Genomic DNA, 17,076 nt, shown 5'->3' with positions numbered 1-17,076 from the left:
TGTGTGTGTGTGTGTGTGTGTGTGTGTGTGTGTGTGTGTGTGTGTGTGTGTGTGTGTAAATTACCATATTTCGTCCTAAATTTCTAACAAAAAATTACACTGTAAAAGCCTAATTAATTACGCCGGGCTGAGTATAGACAACACTTTGCACAAATGCGGTATGTATCGTATTATTAAACACTTTTCACCTCATTCCAAATAATTTATCTGAATCACAAAAAATTGTATCATAATATATTTTTCAGTTTATACTTAAGATTAAATTAAAAGCGTAGATAATCGGCAAAGTAATCGTTAAAATAATCGCCGATTACAATTAATCGGAAAGTACTCATAATCGCTGATTACGATTAATCGGTATCCGCATCGGTGCACCACTAAATATTATTGATTGCTATTATAGAAGAAAAATGTAGACATTACAATATTTTCTTTTCTGAGCTCGTAAGTTGTGTTAAGTATACATTATGTTCAGCAGGCTATTCGAAAATGCTGTCTTTATCAGAGTTTTAAAATGTGAATAGCAAAATGTATGTTTTATGTTTTTTGGGCAGTGTAATTATGTAAAATTAACCTTACCCAAAAAGAAAACTGTGAAAAAGGAAAAATGAAATAACGCGGTAAATTGTTCGCAAAATAATGGTACTTTTTAATGCTAGTTGCACAGGTAAAATATGTATAGAGTTAAAAAAAGAGATAATAGAGTCTCATCCAGCTGAGTATAACAAACTCGACCTTCGAGTTGAGTTGAGTTGAGCTAAGCTACTCACTTGACTCGCCTCATGTTTCAGTCTCAATTCATTTGTCACATTTACTCCAAAAATGATTAGTTCCAACAATATGCCAGAAAGCAGATATGCCAAGCAATCATAACAGGCAGTCATGAAAGTGCTACCAGATGTCTTTCTTAAACACAGTACGTCTTGTACTTGTGGAGGTTGTTATAAAAAGAATGGTCAATAAAGGTTTGCCCGCAGGCTATGAGTCGAAGACCACTGACAAAGTGTATGGTACTAAACCTGGAACCAGTCAGAATAGCTTGCAAGCTGCAACACTTCGACACGCCAACCACAATTGTCTGTGTTATGATATTTTCACTTTGGAATGTTTGTGCTCACTTGAATCAAGATTACCCAGCTCCCAACTCTGTTTTTCAAATGAAAATACAACAAGATAAATAGCAGAACATACAATGCACTTAACAGAATTTTATGATATGCTTAACTGTCTCCTTAATGTTTGATTAAATAAAACTATGTTATAACAGCTTGCTGAAAAAACTGTCGCAAATTTTGTAATTCTAACATAAAACTTTCCAAGCAACCCAATAAAACTTTTTGATGGTATATTATTTTTTGACTATTTCCTTCTGCAAGAGATGCCTATGCCCCAGTATAGTGGCTGGAAACGCACCCTCACGAACACATCGCCGATGATCTTTCTCTTCTCCTCGGGGTTGGTGACCATGCAGAGCATCTTGGTGAACTTGGATCTGCGCGGGTCTATCTCCATGGGGATGGTGGTGGAGCCCAGCAGGAACTGGTGAGCGGCGTTCACCACTGCAGACAGACAGACACGGGGTCCCTCCACTGCAGACAGACCAGGGTGGCTACACATACTCTGCCAAAAAATTCCCTGACATTTCCCTGACATTTTCCCAAAATTTCCAACTGTTAAAATACTTTGTTGTGACGTAACTTAAACATTTCCCCTAGAATTTCTTTCAATGAAAATTGTATCCAAACAGTAAATTACCAACCTCATTTATTATATTGCACTTTAAATTAAATGAAAACATTACTCAACAAAAGTTGGTGTTTCTTGCTGGTGATATGACTTCTTACGGCTCGTTTACCCATGTTACTTAGACTGAATTTTGTATGGCAAAAAGTACACATGGCAGAGTATTGACCCCCGGGCGATTCTCTTAGCCAGTTCTTGAAGTCTGGATCTAAAAGCCATGATACGTTAAATGCTGTTTTTCTGAATTTCGACATGGCAACTAGGTGGTGGTTAAGTTTGAAAAATTAAAAATATTAAACCATAACTCAAATGCCTGACGTTTTTTAAAACTTATATTAGATTTTACGTGTTTCAAATAGTCTTCTACTGAATTAACATTAATGCACTACTATGGTCGACGTTCATAACACAGAAGCACTCTTCGGGTAATTGTGGATTCGAACCGTACCCGAAAATATCGGGTACTCGCACATCCCTACTATCTTCCCTTTTGGAGGAATAAAATATGAGCATTTATTTTATTCTGAAGAAGTTTTAAAGTAGAATGCAACATTTTCATTGACACTCTTTTCAGTTAAAATATTTTTATAGTTATAGTGATTTGCAAATTATAATGCTAAAGTGAGTTTGTATTAAAATTATTTAAAATTATATGCTTTTTAGCAATTTTATCTTTTTATGTCCATCTTGAGGATATGTGTGCATTTGAAGTATGTGTGCAGGCAAGCATATTTTAATAAGTAGCTCTTATTATACAATAAGTGAGGTATTTATGAATGTGATGTAGAATAAGATCACCCCTTATTGTGCAAACTCATACTGGAATGGTTCAGGCGTGCGGCACTATGCCATTTCCGACCATATGCACGAAGATCCCGGGCACATGGTACTAGAGAGAGAACTATCATCCCAGTATCAAACTACATTCATGGTATCTTCCAACACAAAAAAAAAAAAACATTTATGCTGGAAAACCTACCACGAAAACAAATTAAATTGTCAAACACGTTTATCATATGAAAAGTATGTTTTATTAAAAAATTAACTTTAATCGGTCAAAAATATTCATATTATGTATGAAACTAATGTATGCTGTTTAAATATTATTATTTGTCTCATGCAGTAGTTTATTTAACAGGCTCACTGCAAAAACTTCGACTGAATGTTTTGTATGACATGGTGATTTTTATACACTAAAAATTCCCCGGAGCGTTTTGTAGTACTCTGCTAGCTTGTACTTTCGGGGCCAGTCCACGCGGTGTCCTGGTCAGCAGGAAAGCTGGATTATTTGCTGTTTCTTGTACGCATTGTCAGTGTGCATGTCGGCGGCCATAAAAATAAATATTCACCAGACTATTCACGACAAGAGCCGTGGTGCACGTCAGGATGACTCCAGCAGGACACGTACACCTGCCCGAGTTTGCCGGGAGGACCAGCGACTACCCGGAGACGTTCCTGTTAGGTCTGCCAGGAGCGACAAGGTCGCCATGCCGTACCAGACACAGAGTGGGCCAAGTACTGAGAGGTGACGTGAAGGCTTGGTGGACGGAAGTAAGCGAGTACGACATGCTGTGGAACGAGTTCACCCGCCGTTTCAAGGCACGTTTTGCCGACACCCAGACAGAAATGAAGGTACGTTCAGAGCTGTACTGCGCGAAACAGACACACACGGAGACGGCGGAAGCTTTCATCCTGAAGAAAATTCTCCTGTTCAAGCGACTGTTCCTGGTGGGAAACCCAGATGTGCTGATGCGCACTGAACTACGTGTCCACCTGCGCCACACAACACAGAGGTCAGTAGAGGACTACATCCAGTGTGCACGGGCCACGGAGACAAGACGGCAGGAACTACCACAGACGCAGCGTGCGGTCATGTCAGCCGACACGACTGCCCACGTGCCATACACGTCACCACGTGGAGGGAGTGCGTCACCACCTCAGTGCCAGAGCGCCACTGGCACCAGGGCACGCGCCCCGGGCAGGGAGCAACCGACACCGGCCCGCTGGCGCATTATCCCGCAGTCGAGACCAGCGGCACGACCACCGACGGACCCAGCGTAGGACACGTGGGCGCGGCCGAAGGCGGCCTGCTTCGAATCCCCGTCCTGGTGAACGCCCTTGTTGACACCGCAGCATCGCCACCCACCTCGTCGAGAGCTCACAGTTCGAGCCTCGCCCCGGCCTGCTCCAACTCGCCATTGTCGGCGACGCAGAACGTCGCGATGCTCCACGTCAGCGTCAGAGACCAACACTCTGTCACGACCGCCTTGGTGGTCGATGGACTCCGGGACGACGTCATCCTAGGACAGCCCTAGTTGTGTGACCAGGACGCCAGCATCGAGGTGCAGTCGAGGCGTCTACACGTGGGCACCCTCCATGGCATCGGACACCCACTGCCACCTCCGGATTACAAGGTCAGTCTCGACGAGTATCTACATGATGCCCCCTGCCACCCAGGAATGTTGCAAAGAGTGCTCGACCACCAGAGTAACGTGTTTGCCACCGCCGACCCACTTAAACGCACCACAGTGATAGAACACGCCATCCCGACCCTCCTGGCAGCTACGGTCACGTGGGTAAACAGACTATCCTCACCCACGTGCACGAGATGTTGAGGGTCGGCATCATCGAGCCGAGTGAAAGTCCCTATAACTCGCAAATAGTCTTGGTGGAGAAAAAGGAAGGCACGTCGCAGTTCTGTGTCAACTTTAAGCCACTGAACAAGGTCACCATTAATGCCCCACCACCCCTGTTGAACATCGCTGACACGATAGCTGGACTGGGAGATGCTAAAATATTCTTGTCATTGGACTTAAAATCAGGCTACTGGCAAATGCCAATCAGACCCACAGACCGACCGAAAACTGCCTTCACAATTCCAGGGGGGCAGCGCTTTCAATTCTGCGCTACATATTCCTCTTGGATTGCAAGACGCGCCCGCCACGTTTCAAACAATGATGACCCGTGTGCTAGATAATTATGCAGGAAAGTTTGCCGCGGCGTACTTAGACGACCGACCGGGGAAGAGCATGCCCATCACCTGTCGTATTAGAGCGACCAGCCACCCACGGGCTCCCGTGCCACACAGCCACCGAGCTGGACTTCCTGGGGCTCGTAGTCAACGCGGAGGGGAACGGCCCGACGGACAAACAGCTGGAAGTGATTGTAAACAAACCTCCGCCTCGCACCCGCAAACAGCTGCAGCACTTCCAGGGGTTGGCCAACTGGCTCAGGGCGTTTACACCTGGCTTCTCGCTCGTGGCCGCGCTACTGTCTCCGAAACAGCCCTTTAAGTGGACGAACGCCGCGCAGCTTGCCTTTGACAAACTAAAAAGCTATGGTGAACTCAAAATATTTTTGACGGATTTTGGTAAACTTTACATAGCCGTAGTTTTGAAACCGTTTGAGATATTTGAAGAGAAAAATAAATTGTGTTTTTCTTAATCTCTATTGGAACAACCTTCATACAAAATTTCATCATATTCTGAGGTGGTCAAGTAAATTTATCTTAGTATGTTGAATCTGTACGGAATGACCCGAAAGTTATAAATCTGAGTCACAAATTAAATATTACCAAGTATTAAATATCTATTACCTGGATGTTATAAATATAGAAATAATCCCATTAAATAGTGCGTAAATTTTCAGAGGGACAAAGATAAATATCACAGAGTCATGCATTATATGTATACTAACATTAAAACTAACTTAAATGAAGGGATGTTTAAAACTGTTAAAAAAAAAATTACCAAAAAATCAAGAACATTTAAATCGTGTGAATAAACGTTTTCGATGTATGTAAATGGGAACTAATGTTTACTCAAAGTGTGCTTACGCCATTCAGTCGAGAAGAAGACTGCGGAGCTTGTGACTCAAGCCATGAAACGTATTTTAAAGGCCTCTGTTACATTCAAGTACGTGCAGTCCAACAGAGGTACAACATTTTCAATAAACCATTACAGGTCTTAATGTAAAAACACGGAATTAGTAACTTTTATATCAACAGTGAGCTGAATTCATTGATGTTGAACACTTTATTAGAAGTTTAAAATCACTTTTGTTTACAGAAATGTCTGCTCAGGGAAGTTACAAATGGTTAATGGTTTTGCCTAAAGTTATAAAAATTTACAATGGCAGATATCATAGGACTATTAGCACGAGTCCCAACGAGGTAAAAGAACAGTTTACAGTGATGTAAAATAAATTGATCCCAGACAGCCTAAGGCTCATATAGGCCTATGTATGGATCTTGAGGTACAGTGGAACCCTGCAATTACGTTCCCACGAATAGCGTTTTCCCGTCAATTAAACCATTTTTTGCTGGTCCCGCCATTTGTCCTATGTTTACAATACATTACATTCCCGCTAATCACACGGTAAAATCAAATGCCTTCCCGTGATATACACCGTTCTCATCGAATAAAGCATTTGTTGTTACGTGTTGCCAACCGCAACTGTAGTAAGAATACATATTCCATTTCGATTCTATCGATTCCTCGAACAGAGTATCGTTCCCTTACGAACATAGATGTTGTGCACTACGTCGCAAATGGAAATTCGGGTGCTTTTATTGTTACAAAATGTTTTTCGTTCTTCAGATTGTTCCATGTAGTGAAAGGAACACGTCTGCGTAGCACATACATGTACAGTTTCTCGCTCCTTGGCAAATGTTGGCAACACTACTGCGAAACACTGTGTTCTTGTATTGGTTTGTTACCTGTGATTCTGGGCTTTCTTTTTGTTTACCTTGACGTAAATTTTCGCGCTTTATTGACACGTTCTACATATAATTTATTCACGTTTGTGATTAAATTTTCGCAATATTCGTGCAATGGCGAGTGGTCGTGAAAGAAACGCTTTAACAGTTGAGCAAAAATGTAATATTTTGAGGCAGTTTGACAACCATGTTGGATCGCGTGTAGCCTTAGCCAAGGCATTGGATATTCCCGTGTTTACAATAAACATAATTGTTCGTAATCGAACATCCATCAAAAATGCCGCAGAACAAAGTGTACCAATGGCAAAAATATCAAAACTTTGAAGGTTTCCAAATACCAAGAACTGGACGGCTTAGTTAAGGAGTGGTTTGATGCTACACGGGCAGCAAACATTCCAGTGGACTGCAGGTTGATTCGCGAGAAAGCAACGCAGATTGCGGATCGCTTAGGCATTGAGTTTACCCCCTCAAATGGTTGGATTGATCGGTTCAAAAAGTGTTCACAAAACTGAATTGAAACTAATAGTTTAGCTGCATGACGCCCAGCATCGCGGAGAAACGGTAAAGACTGACGAAACTATTTACAGATGGCACTGTTGAACAAGATGGCCGCCACAGTGGCGCACTCACGATCGATGGCGCCATATTCAAATATCCAAACCACCACACATTCTAGCACTATGCCCAAACATACCGCCCACCAAAAATAAAATTTTTTATGTTTCACTACACTGGTTCTTAGTTGACTGGCAACCGACACAATTTTATCACTGGCCGCTTCACCACTCGATGCTGCTGTTTGATGGTAGCTACTCTTGACACACCATCCTGACCAGGATGTAGGGTTGTGATGCGGCCGAGTTGCCACTGCAGGGGTGGAAGGTGGTCTTCTTTGATGAGGACAAGGTCACCAACCTGCAGGTCACCTTCGCTTTTGGTCCACTTGCCACGTGGTTGTAGTGTGCAAATATTCCTTGTGCCACCGCTGCCAGAAGTGCTGTGATGCACTCTGTACCAGCTGCCATCTGTCTAATCTGTTGGTCTGTATTTCCGTGAGGTCTGCAGCTGGAGGAGATGTCAGAGAAGTGCCAACAAGGAAATGTGCTGGCGTAAGGGCCTCCACGTCATTTGGATCTGATGAAATGGCACAGAGTGGACGTGAATTAAGGACAGCTTCAATTTGAGTGAACAAAGTCGACAGCTCTTCAAACGTGAGTATCTGCTGGCCAACGACTCTCTTGAGATGGTACTTCACAGACTTGATGCTTGCCTCCCACAGGCCTCCAAAATGTGGCGCAGATGGAGGATTGAGATTCCACTGAATCCCACGAGTAGCCAGAGTGTCTGCTACACAATGCCAGTTAGAGGTGTTCCTCAGGTACCTTTGAAGGTCATTGAAGTAGCGACGTGCCCCTATGAAGTTGGTTCCACAATCTGAAAAAACAGCCTTACAGAGTCCACGCCTAGCCACGAATCTGAAAAAGGCATTTAAGTAGGCAGTGGTACTCAATGATGAAACAACTTCCAAGTGTACTGCCTTAGTTGCTAAGCATATGAATAAACACAGGTAGGCCTTTGATGAACGACTGTTTCGACCATTCGAAAGCCTGACTTGGAAAGGGCCCCCATAGTCAACACCCACATTCAGAAATGGTCTTGTTTGTTGCACTCGACTTGGTGGAAGATTTCCCATGGATGGCTGCACATTGGTGGCTCTGAATCTGTAACATTTTACACAGGCGTGTATCCTAGTCTTGACAGCTCCTCTACCTGCCACTATCCAGTACTCACACCGAATTGCAGCATGTGTGGCACTGGGGCCAGCATGAAGGTGTAAGACATGATAGTAGTCAATAATCATTTCTGTCACAAAACTCCTTTTGGGAAGCAGGACTTGATGTTTCATTTCATAGGCTACATGTGAATTCTGCAGGCGTCCACCTACACGGATGATCCCATCAGCGTCAATGAATGGCTGTAGTCTTTTAATTCCAGAAGAACATTCGCAAGCTGCAGCCAAACAATCAAACTCTAATTTGAAATTCTCTTGCTGAAGCTGCTTCAAACACACCTTCTTGGCAGCGTCAATTTCTGCTACAGTGAGAGGACCTGTGTGTCGCAACTCCCTTGAAACCTTTAAATTTAATGCAAATCTCAACACGTACGCAAGTACTCTTTGCAGTCGTGACCAGGACGAAAACCTACAAAGGATGTTAAGAATGTTCGGTATACATTGACCAACCAATGAGACTAGCGTGATTGCCTTCAACTCCTCTTTACCTTCCTCTGAACTGGTATATCCTTGACTGGGCCATAAATCCACCACTGCTGTCAACCAACCTGGCCCAGTCCACCAAAGTGGGTGTGTTAGAAGCTCCTTGGGTGAGAGTCCTCTTGATGCACAGTCTGCAGCATTTTCAGCAGAGGAAACATGTCTCCAGTGGACCGGAACCTTGCTCTCCTGAATACGAGAAACTCTGTTCGCCACAAATGTTTTCAGCCGATGTGGCGGAATCTTAATCCAAGCAAGCACTACGGTCGAGTCACACCATGCATAAATGCAACTTATATGGATTTGCTCGGACAGTGTTGTGATCAGTGATTCAATCAATTTGATAAGCAAGAGTGCAGCCTGCAATTCAAGTCGCGGAAGTGTGACGGTCTTCAGTGGTGCAACACGTGACTTGGCGAGAAGCAAATGTGATTTTGTTTCACCGTGGCTAGAAGTCCGCAAATACACAACAGCTGCGTAACCTTCATTGGATGCATCACTAAAACCATGGAGCTGGTATTCAGACTGTGGTGCAGAAACAAGACGAGGTACGGACAGCTTGCTTAGGACATCCAACTGGCCAATGAAAACCTGCCAATCAGCAACTAAGTCTAGTGGTGGGGTGTCGTCCCAAGAAACTCCCAGTAACCAAAGCCTTTGGAGAAAGATTTTGGCTCGAATGATGACTGGAGTAATCCACCCTAGCGGATCATATAACCTAGCAATTTCTGAAAGGATGGTTCTCTTGGTGACTGTTGCACTGGCATGCTGAACATGATATGAGAAAACATCTGCCTTCCAATCCCATTGAAGACCAAGTACCTTAATAACTTCATTGCTACCATGAAAACTAAGTGGACTCTCCCGGTGATCTTCTGGAACTGCATCCAAAACTGCCTTACTATTACTGGACCATTTTCTTAGTTCAAAACCACCTTGTTTCAGGAGATTTATTAATTCTTTCTGTAACGCGAGAGCTTCTGTGACTGATGCTGCACCAGTCACAATGTCATCTACAAACACGTCATCCATCACAACCCTTGCTGCCATCGGATACCGAGGACCCTCTTCCATTGCAAGTTGCTGTAAGGCTCTCATCGCCATAAATGGAGCAGCTGAGACTCCGTAAGTGACAGTGTCAAGTTGGAATTCACGTATTGGTTGGTCAGGGTTCTCCCTCCACAGAATTACCTGGTATGGTGCATCGTCTGGATGCACGAGAACCTGACGATACATTTTGCAGATGTCTGTAGTTAATACCACACGGTGAAGACGGAAGTGAGTGATTATGTCCACAATGTCATTTTGAAGCTTGGGTCCAGTCATCAAAACATCATTGAGTGACTTCCCTGAAGTGGAGCGAGTTGAGGCATCAAACACAACTCGTAACTTTGTTGTTGAGCTGGATTCCTTGCACACATAGTGATGAGGGATGTAGTAACGACGTTCCTGACCAGTTGCATTATCTAGACAATGCATGTGCCCCAGTTGCTCATATTCACGGAGGAACTTGCAATATTCGGTATAGGCTTCCGGTTGGTGATGTAGTCTGGATTCCAACTGACGTAACCTCTTAACTGCATGACTACGTGTATCTCCTAAATCTGGGTCTCTCTCCTTAAATGGTAATCTCAGTACAAATCTTCCTTCGAGGTTTCGTGAGTGAGTCTCAACAAAATGATTCTCACATTTTGTGTCTTCTAGGTTGGAATGCTGGACAGATGGTAACTCCTCGGTCTCCCAGAACTTGCGGATGGTATCTGTTAGGGCTGTATCCGATGACGCATACATTGAGACAACACCACTACTGGAAGTATCTGCAACCTGAGTCACCTTACCCATAATAACCCAACCAAATATACTGTGCAACGCTACGGGAACTCCCTTCGAAGGCTGGTACCGCCCACCATCAAACACGTCTGCATATACATCAGCACCAAGGATATCAATTGCCCCTGGAGTATCAAAAGATGGGTCCGCTAGTTCCAGATGTCGATACATGTCTCTCACATGGTGGGGAAGGGGAATGGTGGGTAAATTGGCAGCTATGTTCTTCAACACTAAAGCATCAGTAACAACGCCAGTTCCTACGCCCTTACATGATGTTAGAAAACAAGTAACTGCACCACTGTTAGCAACAACAACAGAGTGAGCCAGACCCACAACTGGAACCTTAGCCCTTCGACACTTTAGCCCCAACCTATGAACACATTCTTCGGTAATAAATGAGCTCTGCGATCCTGAATCGAGTAGTACTCTAACATTTTGCAGCATTCCACTTGCATCCTGGACTCGTACCATAGCAGTACCTAGAACGACAGTGGTTGAAACTGCAGTTGAAGAAGTTAGTGATACCACTGTCGCAGCATCCTCCTTGTGACTTGCTTGTGGCATAGAAATCTCTTGGATGGATTCACCTGCAGGTAGTTTCACTTCTTGATTGGGAACCGCAGTGTGAAGGAGAGAATGGTGTCTTCTGCCGCAGTGATAACAGTTTCTTCTTGACCTACAATCCTTCACTCTGTGACCTTGTAAGCAGTTAAAACACAGCATCTTCCTACGTACAAACTCTATCCTGTCATCGCTTGACTGACCCGTAAAAACAGGGCACTTGTGAAGTCCATGCATGTCTCCACAGGCACTACAGGGCTCTGCTTCTGCTGTCACTAGAAATGAGGATTTAAAATTTGGGTTTTGAGGCAGTGACCTCTTTGGAAAAGGGCGTGCGGCAGGCACTACAGCTGGAGTGTGATTTGACATCATCAGGGCCTTAGACTGCAGCTCCACGAACTCTAACAATTGATTAAATGTGGGCATTTGAACATTTTTGTGTGCTATTTCAAACTGATTTCTTGTATCTGGATCAAGCTTTGGTAACATTAGATTCAGCAACACAAAGCTCCATTCAGTAACAGGCAACTTGAGAACTTTCAAGGCACCCAGATTCTCCTTTAGAACATCTACCATATTTCTCAGTTTGTCAGGCGCAACAATTGACAGACGAGGAAGTTGCACAATCTTGTCCCAATGCATGTTTGCAATTGCCCGGACATTGTGATACCTATCTACCAAAGTTTGCCATGCCAGAATATAATTTTCCTTAGACAGTGGGAGTGTCTTTATTAGATTAAATGGCTCACCTGATAGTGATGTAAGAAGGTATTGGTGTTTCTCCACATCTGACAGGCCCTCATTATTATGCACCAAGGATGTGAAAAGGTCATAAAATGTGGGCCAGTCAGTCAAGAGACCCTTGAATTCTGGCAACTGCAGCTTCGGCAACTTAACGTTCGAAGATGTCTTGGCAATTTGATTGCGTTGTTTGTTCTGGCCTGTTTCGTTAACAGTGATCTTGTTAAATACTTCCTGTATCCTATAGTAGGCTTCATCAAATTCCTCAAGTTCCCTTTCGCTGGCTTCAGATTCCACTAACGACTCGGTCTCTGTAGCTTGAATAGCAAGTTGCATGTGATTTTCTTCAAAGTCTGTCTTCAATTGGTGTAAATCGGTACACGTGGCCTTGAAAAGTCCCGCGCGACTCGGGTTGCGCTCGACTTCGTCGGCGAGCGTCAGAAGTCTTGTAATGCGGCACTTAACGAGGCGCAAACGCGTTTTGGCTTGATTTGACATTTTAAGTAACGGTCTTGAAAACGTTCGGACGCACCGGCAATACACGAACCAATGCAAGATAGGTAACCTAGGCCTAACCTAAAACCACATGTGTTGCCTATAATTGCTTGCACGCAATCAAAATTACGTAAAATACATTTATGAGCTCAAATAATACAGTGTTTGCGTATACACTGATATTTCCTTGATAGCACAACACTATAGTCCCGGATAAAGTCACGCACGCGATTCGTAACGGTACTGCACATGTCTATTTTTGAACAAAGAAGACCGATATCTGAATGGCTTTTACGTTGTTTATGCGATCCACCGAATAAACTGGCTCAAACATACAGATATCCGGCCCGGAGGACCAAAAAATGTTCACAAAACTGAATTGAAACTAATAGTTTAGCTGCATGACGCCCAGCATCGCGGAGAAACGGTAAAGACTGACGAAACTATTTACAGATGGCACTGCTGAACAAGATGGCCGCCACAGTGGCGCACTCACGATCGATGGCGCCATATTCAAATATCCAAACCACCACACATTCTAGCACTATGCCCAAACAAAAAGATATATAATGTTGTGTACCATACTGTTTGCGGTGAAAGCAAAAGTGTTGATCTGGAAACAGTTGAACACTGGAAAAACACTTTGCCAGATGTTTTGAAGGGTTATCACCCTAAGGACATATTTAATGCCCATGAGACAGGTCAAGTTGTTAAATGTTAGGCCTATAACATATTTTTACTTAAGTTTTGAGATTGCCATTAAGTACTCAAGTTAATTGCAAACAAAAATAATACCTATAGTTATTTTTGTAAAACTTTATTACAGCCAAGCGTTGACTTGAAGAATTATACATATCTTCATGAAGTTTTTAGTAAAATTTTACTTTCCCCTCAATTACACTTTCCCCCGAATAACACCATTTTCAGTTTTCCCCTTGAAAAGTGTAATTCAGGGGTTCCACTGTATAAGGATTTATTTTCTACAGGATATACTGTGAACTGGACTCATGAGCTTTTCAAGGTTACGAGGATAAGTGATATTTATCCTCGGACCTAATATCTGACAGATTTAGACAGAAACGAACATAAAGGTTTTATTCGGAAGAATTAGAAGTAACAAATTATCCAGACACTTACTTGATTACTAAAATACACAAAGAGACTTCCGACATGAGCTGGTTGGTTTCCCTGAAAATATAAAAACTTGGGTGAATCGAAGTGATGTTGAAAATTAAACTAAGTGCTTTCAATATGAACCCATCCTTAGTTAGTTGTGTGTCGCAGCGGCGAACGAGGAATGTCTTGCGTGGGCGGCGATCGTGGGAGAGCTGCGGCCCATCCTAACACCGTCGTGACATGATCCTCCTCGTCTGGACAGAGCCGGCCGACGGGGCGCGGGCTGCACACCAGGCGAGGTCACCCTAAGAAGAGCCGGCCGGTGGTAAACGAGGAATGTCTGGCGTGGGCGGCGATAGTGGGAGAGCTGCGGGCCATCCTAACACCGTCGTGACATGATCCTCCTCGTCTGGACAGAGCCGGCCGACGGGGCGCGGGCTGCACACCAGGCGAGGTCACCCTAAGAAGAGCCGGCCGGTGGTAAACGAGGAATGTCTGGCGTGGGCGGCGATCGTGGGAGAGCTGCGGCCCATCCTAACACCGTCGTGACATGATCCTCCTCGTCTGGACAGAGCCGGCCGACGGGGCGCGGGTTGCACACCAGGCGAGGTCACCCTAGTGAGAGCCGGATGGTGGTAAACGAGGAATGTCTGGCGTGGGCGGAGGTCCTTCAAGAGAGGTCACCTCAAGGGTGTGGCCTGACAGACACACCTGCACTGTACCAGTGGTGGATTCAGGAAGACATGTCGGGATGCAGATAACACATTATGACTATAGCTGCACAGATATTCTAGTGTGGTTCTGGCTATGAAGTTGAGATAACTTTCATATTAAGCTATACGTAATTTTTTTTGTTTTGTTTTCTGAACATGTAAATACTACATATACTTGTACGCATTTCTTATTATTCAGAAAATAGACAAAATCTATTTCCCGCCATTAAACATACCAATGTGCACTTTTTTAAAAATATAAATGCTCTTAATTAATTTGTTGGGACACTTTCCTTAACGAATAATAACATTGTTTATAACTATGTTAGGCCAAAAAAGTCTGAGCCGTCTTTATACTTGTTGCTAATTGATCGCATTAATAAAACACAATATTTATAAACTTGTATGGAATTATTTCAGTCGTGACAAGTTTACAAACACGTCACGTTATTTATTTTACTATCTGACAAATAGTAGGCACTACCGTTTTTATTTCCGAATCGCTAGGACAGTTTTCTAGTAACTTTTGTTTAGGTCAGTTGTTGGGGTATCTGTCCGGGAAGGGGGTGGTGATGGTTTGAGTTTCATCCCATATTTATTTTCTAAAAAAGTTAACATATTTCTTTAAATGAAAAAAGTATAGTTTTCCAGCGACTATTTCGTTGGGGCGACGTGTGTTGCCGCACTCCTGCTTTTTTTGTAAGGAATTAAATCGTCGCGCTACACTAGCGCCACCTGTTAGCAACATCCTGAACCAACATGGCCGCCAGCAGAGAGCCCACGTCGACAACAGATAGCAGGACAATGCTGCGTCGGCCGCGGGCTGAGATGCTATACTTACGTGCCGTGGTAGGGTATTCTAGTTATTTTGACGCAATCGGTGATTGCATCCGTACTTGTGGGGTATCGTTTTAAAGAGAATTCACACATCTGCTCACAGAAATTAAGATTTGTTAATATAACCTGTTATTGTGCAATTATGCAGGTTTAAACACAATTTTTATGCTATTTTCGGTTAATTTTTATTTTTTGGGGGCCAAAATCTGTCCAATTCGGTTATAGCAAGGACACTGTTATAGCGAGGATCAAACCCGGAACCGTGACGCCTCGCTATAACGGGACTCTAGTGTACTTATTATTTAATAAAAATTACTTTACATACATAACATATAACACATAATTTTATTATTATTACTACTTACCACAAGATGAACATGCCTTTTAAAAACACTAAAATATATTAAAATGTATTCGTATATACTACCACAATTTAACACAAAATTAAGACTTAAAAGCCAATACATTACACATAATAAGAGGCACAAAAGAAATTAAGACATTTATTACTATAAATATAAATACTTAAATAATTGGAATACTTAAAAAGAATAACTTTACTAATACATTTTTTAAATACTATACAGAAATATAACTAATTATAAAGAAGGAGTATTACACAGTAATAAAAATTATGACTGTAAGATAGTGCTATAATCATACTTCTAATAAATTAATCTATAGGTTTGTTATACAGTAGAACCTCGATGATACGTTCCCGTTTCATACATTTTCCCGTGTCATACGCCGATTAATATCGGTCCCGCCGAAAGTACTATATTTACAATGGTTTACTTTCCCAGAACATACACTTATAAAACCATTAATTTCCCGTTTCATACGTTTTTACGAAGCGGAAAAGTCCTAAAATTCACAATTTTTTTTTATATTCCTCCTTATAAACTCCGTTTTAATGCTTTTATTTTGAAAAACGATCATTGTTTACATTTGCAACGTAAGAAAATAACTTTATGGCACCATAGATATGGATAGTATCAGGAAGACTGTGCACTTCGCTAGTAGCATCTATGGCCAGCACCAAGCGAGACTAGTGGCGCAAACAAGAAATGATCATGAAAATGGTGCACGTGCTTTACCAATGCACGGATCTCATATTTTGTGCAGTCATTTATCTTTGAACTGAATATACCCGTTTGTTATTGTTTTTTTACGATTGGATTGTTTTGTATTTTACGTTTCTCAAGTTAAAATTTTATTGAAAATTGTTCTGTTGCATAAAGTTGTTTGTAAAATGTAATAAACAAGCAAAAATTTCTGATTTTTTTTTTACAATAACCTAATTTTTTTAATTTCTAATTTAGGCTTGGTGACTTTTCCCCCCTCCAAGAAAGGACTTCATAACATTTTTTAAGGCCACTGTTTCTCATGTCAGCTTTACTTGATTATGGACTGTATTTTACATTTCTGGTGGTTTTATTATATGTATAATATAATGATGAATTCATATCTTTCATTAATGTAATGCAATTATTTACACATATGTATTTATGTTTAATCTGGCATTGTGCTGGTATGCTAGATTGGAAAAAAATTTCATTATTGCCATTCCCTTTTCATACACTTTCCCGCATCATACACCATTTTTGTGCCCTCCGTTGAAAAGTGTATGACAGGGGTTCTACTGTAGTTGTAATCAGCCCATATGTCATTCCAAGATGAAATCTTTAGTATTTTAAATATGTTCTTTTGAAATCAACCAACACTATAAAAAAAATATGGCGGACTTTAGAATTTTAAACATAACTACTACTATATATTTAAACATGGTGCCAGTAGTGAAAAAGATAGAGGCCTACAGCAGATGATTAAATTTTTCAAAGTTGTCGATACTGTAAATAAAAATTGACAATCCCTAGCAGGAAACTTATTCTTTAAATTTGGTTAAGTCATAAATAAAGATGGCAGCCAACAGCAAACAATTATATTTTTTAAATATGCCACCAGTAATAAAATGGCTTCCTACACAGCATATGACTGTATAATTCTTAAATATGTCGCCAGCAACTAGTACTATAAGTTTAAACTTTGTG

At 42.1% G+C, this 17,076-nt stretch overlaps 1 protein-coding gene across 2 annotated transcripts in view; it reads right to left on the bottom strand.

Moving 5' to 3' along the window:
• LOC134542617 (GMP synthase [glutamine-hydrolyzing]) overlaps positions 1-17,076 on the bottom strand; it is a 417,842-nt gene that overhangs the window by 55,828 nt on the left and 344,938 nt on the right. For both annotated transcript variants that reach the window (XM_063387016.1, XM_063387017.1), the window contains one exon: positions 1,414-1,559. In XM_063387016.1, coding sequence (XP_063243086.1) covers positions 1,414-1,559 — 146 coding nt within the window. The remainder of the gene's footprint in view (positions 1-1,413; positions 1,560-17,076) is intronic.

The sequence above is a fragment of the Bacillus rossius genome (genome assembly GCF_032445375.1).
Source record: "Bacillus rossius redtenbacheri isolate Brsri chromosome 9 unlocalized genomic scaffold, Brsri_v3 Brsri_v3_scf9_1, whole genome shotgun sequence".
NCBI lineage: Eukaryota > Metazoa > Arthropoda > Insecta > Phasmatodea > Bacillidae > Bacillus > Bacillus rossius.
This window is presented reverse-complemented; position numbering and strand designations above follow the sequence as displayed.